General features: G+C 55.2%; 1 protein-coding gene across 1 annotated transcript; it reads right to left on the bottom strand.

The window, feature by feature from the left end:
- Positions 1-720: 720 nt before the first annotated feature.
- Positions 721-8,051, bottom strand: LOC121447682 (serpin H1-like). The gene is made up of 5 exons (XM_041651031.1): positions 7,907-8,051; positions 3,837-4,486; positions 2,737-2,835; positions 2,406-2,638; positions 721-1,724 (listed from the first exon to the last, which is right to left on the bottom strand). Exons 2-5 carry the CDS (start codon positions 4,450-4,452, stop codon positions 1,422-1,424), a joined length of 1,251 nt encoding a protein of 416 aa, XP_041506965.1. The 5' UTR covers positions 4,453-4,486; positions 7,907-8,051; the 3' UTR covers positions 721-1,421.
- Positions 8,052-8,274: the final 223 nt, after the last annotated feature.

Genomic DNA, 8,274 nt, shown 5'->3' with positions numbered 1-8,274 from the left:
TGAACGCACAGGCTGGTCACTAACCCCAAGTGTCCATTTCCAGATGAAGACCCTTGAGAGTGGACATCTAACGGATTGAGTTCAAAGGACAGGTCAGGTCTGGGTTTCTAAACAGTTTTGTTTAAACTCAGTGGGGTGGTGCTGAGAAAGGGGCATCCCTCTACAGCTCCACCTCCACCTGGCTGACTTGTCTGGCCAAGGTAAGGGACCATCGGTGGCCCAAACCCCTCCAGGGGGACTTGGCAGTAGAGGGAACACAGAGAGAGGCGTGAGCTGTGCAAGGTCATAGCCAGCAGAGGTGGAGCTCAGTGCCTGTCTCCTCTGCCTCTCTGCACTCCCATCTCCATCCTGAGGCATCCTAAGGACCACAGGAGGCAGACATGAGGACGGGGGCTGTGGGTTCCTCCTTGGTCACAAACCCAGTATGAGGTATGTCTGGAAGGATTTTCACTAGCCTCCCCTGTACAGCTTAGACCAAGCAGTAAGCCTATTAATTCCTCATGTGCCCATTTGCCCTCTGTGGCCCCTAGGTTGAGACCAGAGGGTTGACTAGCAAGACCCCTCAACGTGCAGGACCAGGGTGCCCAGGTTCCCTTCTCCGTCAGCACAGTGACCATAGGCCACTGTTCAGTCATCAGCCAGCGTTCCGGAGCTAGGTATGGCCTACTTAATGCACAGACTGTCTCTTGGGGAAAAAATGATATAGGAACCTTCTTTCATCTACGTCCACGCTCCCGTAACATTTTATTGGAAAAGTTTTATTCAAAAAAAAAAAATTGTACAAATTAGGTTTTCATTTTGAAAGCAACACAGGCTCATGTGCTCCCCTACCCTCCCCATTTTTGAAAAACTAAAAAGGGAGAAAAACACGAGTTCACCCCTGCAATGCCCAGTGTAGCGGCCCTAGAGCCGGGTTTGCCAGGGGGTCCTTCCTAGGCTCTGTCTCCCAACTCCCACTGCTGGGCAAGGATCATTTTAAGGGTGGCCAGTCCTGGGGCTGCAGCACCTAGTTCTGTGGTTAAAGGGAGTGGGAGATGAGCGAGAGAACTGGGGAGGGCTGAGGGGATGGTGAGAAAGAGGGCTGCCCTGCCCCCAACTCGATTGTCTCACAGATAAGAAAGGGACTCGGCCATAAATACGAACACTGACTGAGGCAGATTGGACCTAGAACTTGGAGGGCAGGGAAAGATGGCTGAGACACCCTTGAATTTGGCATCAGAGTATCTGGGCCCCATATTCTAGTGGAGTGGATTCTAGCCTGAAATGTCTATTCACACAGACGGGAATTCTGATCTGCATTGCCAACCCCACCCCCACCCCATGGACTATTCAAGGTTGGCGCCCCCCTCCCCCCACAATAGCACCCATGTGTCTCAGGAACTGTTGACAACTTCCTGCCACGCCATGACCACTCTGGGACTCTACAACTCATCTCTCATCTTGTCTCCCTTGGGCCGGACCAGGCGCCCGATGAACAGCAAGGAGCCGCTTTGATTATCTCGCACCAGGAAGATGAAGGGGTGGTCGGCATAGAACAGCTTGGGGCTGCGCAGCTCCTCACGCCCGTAGATGTCTTGGTCAAAGGGGTTGCCCTCTGTGTCCCACTCGAAGGCAGTGGCATGGAACACGCTGGCCAGGTACAGGTCCTTCTTGCCGGACATGCGAGACAAGTCTGCCTTGTTCTTGTCGATGGCCTCTGTCAGGCCCAGTCCAGCCAGATGTTTCTATGGGAGCGGTTGCTAAATGAGGTCAAGTACGCCAGGCTCTTATACCCGCGTCCTCCATCACACCACCCCGGAGGCTTCTCCAAAAGGAGACAGTCAACCCCTAGCCACCTTGCTCCAGGCATGGTGGTAGAGGCTTCGAACTACGGTTCCCTTCGCTACCCTGTATACCACCAGGATCTGTACCCTCCTTTCCCCTCATTAGCTTTGTTGACTTGACACAGTCTAGAGTTATCTGCAATGAAAGCCTTAGAAGAGGAATTGTCTAAGACAGAACTGGCCTATACGCACGTCTGTGTGGAATTCTCTTAAGAGGGTTCGGCCCATTATGGGCTGCAGCTGCGGAGGGACAATGCCCAGCAGCTGTTCAAACTGTTTTCAGTACTACCTGTCAAGGTCGGGTGCTATCCCGGACACACTCCAGAGAGGAAGAGATTGTTTATGTTGGGGTCTAATCAAGAGAAAAATAATTTAGGGTCCCGGATAGCACCGGACCCTGACATAATGGTGCCCAGACATGGGGCTCATCAGCGAACCCCGACAACTACCCACACCATCCTCCCAAAGGCAGAGCCTACTTCTCAGTATTAGCGGAGCCCAGCACTACCTGAATGCCCCGTGGATGCAGGATGGACCTGCTGAGCAACTGGGTGAAGCCTGCCCTAGCCCTCCGGCCCTCACCTGCAGGTCATGGGTCACTTCCACTACTCCCTTGGGCAGCGAGATGGCAACAGCCTTCTTCTGCATCTTCCCCATCCAGGCCTTCAGCTGCTCTTTGGTCAGCAGCTTCTCCAAGCGCTCGAGGGGCTCCACGTGGTGGGGCATGAGGATGATAAGGCTGGAGAGCTTGTGGGCCAGGGGCATCTCCAAGATCTGTAGCTTCTCCTTCTCGTCATCGTAGTAGTTGTAAAGGCCTGTATGAAAAGCAGAGGAAGGGAGGTAAGGGGCACACCAGGCTCTGGGCACTCTGATAACTCACCCACCCCTTGACTCTCGGTCTGACTATGCCTACCTGTCCGGTGCATCATGGTAACACCCACAGTATAGGAGCGAGTCACCATGAAGCCACGGTTGTCCACCATCTTGTGATGAAATTTCTCATCCCAGTGTGCTATGGCAGAGAAACAGAAAGAGATGTCAGTGAGCTGTGTCCCCCAGACATGATCAGTTCAGAGCCGTCCCGACAGGGCCCCTAGGCTCCATCCATGCCACACGCTCTTTGTTTTCTCATGTATGGCAAGTCCTCAGTCCACGGAGCACGTGTTCCCTGTCTGAGCATGCAGGTCTCTCTGATCACACTGCAAGAAGCTCGTGTCCCCACGTTTGGGTGGCATCTGTCAATGTCTGGGGAACTTGCTGAGGGAGGCTTTCCTCCCTATTGGGTAACTGAGGCTGGGTCTGTACCTTGGTCAGGAATGAGCAAAGGCCACCCTTAATTCTTCTCCACAAGTTCAAGGCTAGACACATACACATTCAAATAGTAAATTAGTTTTAAAAACTTTCTTCTCTTTAAGTTTTGCATGGTCAGAAAGATGGCCAAAAGCATATATGCATAACAGCAGTCCAGTCCCAACCAGACCTACATCCCAGTCCAGACAGTCTGATGGCAATTAACTCCTCACCTAGTATGGCCTATTTGTAAACCAGGGGTCACCTTCACCTGCCAGCAAGCTCTTAAGGTCAGTCAGTCTCCCCACATCTGGATACTTACACAAAACCACAAACCCCAGATCTAACCTTCAGTCGATTCAGATGCACTTGGTACCTGTCTTTTTCCGCCTAGCTGGGCCTCGGTCTCCTTAACCCTGCACCCATGGGTCCTTAATTCATTTGGTTGAAGCAGAACTGATTACTGACTCAAAAAGGTTCCCACTAACACAAACAAGAACCCTAAGGTGGTGAAGTATAGTCCTATCTTAGAGACTCCTGCTGGGCTCCCACACTGGATCTAGTTCCTCGCACGTGAAAAGGGTTTAGCAGTAAGCCTTGCCTCTGACAGTTGTAGTTATCACGTTCAGACGAGAAGCCACGAAGGATTTAGTATTAGGAAAAGTAAGCTCGCGAGACTGGGAAAGGGTCCCGCCTCTCCTTCACCCCCATCCCGAGACTCACGCTTAAAGAACATGGCGTTAACGAGCAGCGCACCGTCCGTGCGCTCTACGTCCTTGGTGACCTCGGGCAGCTTGCCGTCGGTGGTCTGCGAAGCCCACTCGTTGATGGACTGCAGGGCGCTGCGCTTATCCCGGAAGTTGATCTTGGAGTGCTCGCAGTTGTAGTGCTGCTTGCTGCTGTGCACAAAGTCGTCCACGAAGTTCACGGAGCTGGGCCCGTACAGGCGGCTGCCCAGCTTCCAGGTCACGTTGCGTGCGGTGGAGTTACTGAGGGAGCGTAGCAGCTCACCCAGCCCCGAGTGCACCTCCTCATCCCGCAGCTTCTCCGCGCTCAGCACCGCCTTGGCCTGTGACGCCGTGGTGGCTTTACCGCCCAGGGACACCAGACCCAGGGATGAGGCCACCACCAAGGGGGACAGGAGGATGTTCTCCACCGCCTGGTCTTTGGCCATGGCCTGATACAGGCTGAAGGCCAGACCTGTGCTGCGCTCTGCCAGGGTGGTCGCCTTGGAACTCAGCTTCTCGGCAGTACCGGGGGCTGCCGCCTCCACAGGCTTCTTCACCTCGGCTGCCAGCGCCACAGCCAAGAGGCAGAGGGTGGCCAGGAGAGAGCGCATGGTTGGGAGGTGAGCCGTGTGCACCACAGAGGACCTGAGAGGGGTACAGAGAGAGAACCACCCTGAACTTCAAGCCTTTCTCCCTAGCCTACCCACCAAGTCACCAAGGGGACAGGGGCAAGAGGACTCAGCTCTGTAGCCCAGACGTGACTCGGGCCACACACTTTGACCTCCTTACCTAGAACAAAGTTCCTGACACATTACCAGGCCGCCCGCTGGTATCTTCCACGGGATATTCAATACTTATACTTATTTAGAAGTTAATTATGAATCTAGAGCTGCCCAGGAATAGGCTGTAGCCACCAGAGCTGGACACCTAGCCTACATATCTGGTTCCCTACAACATCCCAAGGCTTAGCATTTGGCATAGTTGTTTCTAAGTGGCAGGGCCACTTGGCCAGAATGGCTTCTCTCAGGGCCTCTGTCAGTTGGGAGAAGGCAGCAGCTGGGCTGGGGGTCTGTAGGAAGCCCACATGTCTGAGCAGGGGATACCACGTGAGATGCCACTGAGGGCCTGGCCCTCTCTGTGCCTTGCATTCTGCCCTGGGACATTAATAAGTCACTGCCCGGTTCACTCATTAAATGGGGGAACCCAGAGGCCTCACTTGCAGCCGCTAGAGTGACCTTGATTGTGTGTATGCACGTGTTACCACCCAGCCTCAGACTCTTTTCCGAGTCCCGAACAGGGTCTCCAATTACCCAAACCTCCCTCTTAGCGGGGACGTGGCCTGTACATCAGGGCCCACACAGCCCCTGAACCAGATGGGAAATCCCACGACAAATGCTCTTGGGACCAGGTCTTTAGACTCGACAGGGGTTTCCTAAGATCACAGCAAGGGCAAGATCCTGAGGAAGGGGATGAGTCACTGCTCAGCAGAGCTCCGACCGTTTCCCTCCTTCCTTCAGAAAGCCACAGCCAGACCTTCCATCCTGCCCTCCCGTGGGACAGCCATGGCCACATCACCATCTGCCCTAGAACCTCAAAGATGCCTTCACGTCCTCTCCCCAAACTCCAGCAGTAGCAAGAGTCCCCGAGACAAGCCCCATAGATGAAGAAGGTCTCTATTCCCACGTCCCCCTCAGCCCATCACTCCCTCTCTACCTCATGAAGCAGTTCAGGCAAGTAGACCACGAGGCAAAAAAAGATCAGAAAGAACCCGGGTGGAGGATGAGGGGCCCTGCTCTGGAAGACCCTTGAGAGCCTAGCCAGACTGAAAAAGTATGGGATTTCTGAGATGACATGACTGCTGGCCAGTCCAGTACCCCACCTCCTCAGCTGCTTCCCTTCTAGGGACCTCGAAGGAACAACATAAAGGAACAGTGGGGGAAGAGGGAATGGAGGACCACAGCCTCATAGCTGCCTGGGGGAGGATGTGAGGCCTCACTCTTAAGAGAGGTGGGGTCCTCATGTCCAGACCATGCTCCTCCCTCATGGGACCTCGAAGACAGGATGACTTGTACATTGTACACTCAAAGATACTTGTGAGTGTAAAATGAAGCATTATGGATTCTATCCTAGCCACAGACATGTGGCCAACCTACTGAAAGAACCACTAATCCAGCAGAGACCACCAGCCTGCCTAAGGAATGGGAAGAGAAGCCTAGCCCTGCCACGTGGCAGCCACCATCTTGACAGCCCCCACGCCCAGCCAACCAGGACCTGGGAGGGGCTTCTCCAGAAAGCTCCAAATGACTAGTTTGGGATTCCTCAGGCAGCCGCGAGGCTCCTGGTGTTGACGTGGCAGGCAGAAGTTGCCTTATCTCTACAGGCCAGCAGAGCAGAAGAAACCTAGAAGCCTGGCTTGGGAATTAGGGGTGCTGAGGAACTGCCTGAAGAATCCAGGGGTCTCCTGGGTTTTATAGTTTCACACCTGCACTTCCAAAGTCTGAGGGAAGAGGCAGGGCTGGGGAGAAGGGCCACCATGCTAAACCCAGCATTAGGAATGAAAGTGGGCAAGTCTCTGCAAGCAAGCCAGCTCCCACAGCCCAGCCCTTCTGCCACAGCTAAATGCCAGCCCTCCGGCCAAGGTTAGACAATTTATAGTCCCATAGAAAAAAAAAAAAAAGAAACAAAACAAAACCAAGATACCAGAAGGCCAAAGGCTATACCAACCACTGGCCCTGGGAGCCTGGGATGGGGGAGAAGGGGAGCAGAGGCCAGGAGGCAGGACACGAACACCGGGGGGGTTTCTCAGTTACTTGAAGGGTCTAAAGTACCTTGAAACTGCCTCAGAGGGAGATCACTGCCTGCCTTTTTCATTCTGAAAGAAAACAAAAGAGTAAAGAGATGGGACCCCGCAGAGAACGTGGGGAGCAGAGGCCTGTCGGGCCCAGCCCCCAAAGGCTACGGAGTAAGGAGGAGGATACTGCTGAGGTGGATTCTGCACAGGGAGAAAGCAGGGTCCGACTGGGGCCTCCACAGCTCAAGTAGTTCAGGGTTTCTAGTGAGGGGCTCTGCCCTCAGCAAAGCTTTCCCGCCAACCACTGTGGCACTGTTACTCAGCAACCCACTACCAAAAAAAAAAAAATCTCTGCAGGGAATCCCGGGACAGAGACAAAGGACCAGACGGGAATGGGGGATGGGTACAGGAACTCTCTGAGCAGAAGGGTGTGGCCTCGGCTCGACTTCCAGGCAGTCAAAGCCCCCAGTTTTTCCACGGTCCTCCATCCGGGCCCTGGGGCCCAGAGGGCCCAGCAGGAAACTTGGAAAGTGGAGAGCTAGGCCTTTAGACCAAACCGGGAAGGCTTTCTTCCTCTCGTCTGAGGCTGGGTACCTTGGGCCTCAGAGGAAGTCCTCACCCTGCAGGAACTAGATGGCTGGACAGACGACCAGAGTGACTCAAATCACCCGGGGGCCTGGTGGACCCTGATGACTCCCCTTTCGGGTGGGGTGAAAATGGTCAAGTCCAGCCATCAGTCACCTTCTGGGATGCGACTTGAAAAGTGACGGCTCCCAAAGCATGGGGTCCCTAACAGCTAGGGACTCCCACTCACGATCAAGAGAAACCGAGGCTATGGCTCCTCTCGTGCTAGGGGCAGAGACTCCCTACACAGTCTGTGTGTGTACGTGTGGCGGGGAGGGAGGGGGGATGCTGGGATCGACAACTGCGGGTCCCTGGGCCTTCACCCCAGAGTAAGAAAGCTGGTCCTTCCCCATGGACGACGGGAGAATCAGGTCTCCCCGCCCTTTCCCTGTTGTGCAGAAGGTCATCTCTGTTCAGTCCCTGCCACCACCTTTACCCTCCCCTGAGCTGCTGGGACTCCTCCACACCTCCCCCGCTCCGTCCGTGTCCCAGACTACAGCTCCAGGGACCGCGATGTTGAACCTGGCCCCAAGCAAGACTGCTCCATGTCCGATCTTACACTGCCCTCCAGTGCCAGGACCCCAGCCCCTCCGGGAGCGATCTGATCCGATCCCCCTCGGTCAAATCGCCCGGCCGCCCCCGCCCCTCACCTGGGCCGGGCTGCTCCGGGACCGACGGGACACCGGCTCTCAGACAGGCTCTACTCAACTCACTGCCCCGGGGCCGGGATCTATATATGGCTGTCCCCACCCCCTCTTGCCTGTCCTAAGAAACTTCTGGAAAGTTGGAAACGCTTCCGGAGAGCTCCGTGGCTCCCAGAAGGAGAAAAAAATGCCAAAGACCTCCCCCAAACCGCCCCGGCTCCCGCCCCAGTGCCTGCGGGCCGCTCTCCCAGCCCCTGGGTCCTACTGCCCCCTCGTCCGGCTGGGTTGGGGGCGTTGCTCCTTAGAGCCTGGACATCCTTGGACTCCAGCTCCAAAGTTCTGCTCCCAGGGACCGGAGTCCGCTTCTCAGGTTG

Source organism: Microtus oregoni, unplaced genomic scaffold (assembly GCF_018167655.1).
Source record: "Microtus oregoni isolate MIOR12 unplaced genomic scaffold, Mior012 000000F_ref0000247, whole genome shotgun sequence".
Taxonomy (NCBI): domain Eukaryota; kingdom Metazoa; phylum Chordata; class Mammalia; order Rodentia; family Cricetidae; genus Microtus; species Microtus oregoni.
This window is presented reverse-complemented; position numbering and strand designations above follow the sequence as displayed.

What these genes read in the sequence shown, in the direction of transcription:
- LOC121447682 (XM_041651031.1), bottom strand. Translation starts at nt 4,452, where the DNA reads ATGCGCTCTCTCCTGGCCACCCTCTGCCTCTTGGCTGTGGCGCTGGCA. An exon ending in TAACGCCATGTTCTTTAAGC is followed by an intron (nt 2,836 to 3,836) that starts GTGAGTCTCGGG and finishes TCTCTGCCATAG; the next exon opens with CACACTGGGATGAGAAATTT. An exon ending in AAGTGACCCATGACCTGCAG is followed by an intron (nt 1,725 to 2,405) that starts GTGAGGGCCGGA and finishes CCGCTCCCATAG; the next exon opens with AAACATCTGGCTGGACTGGG.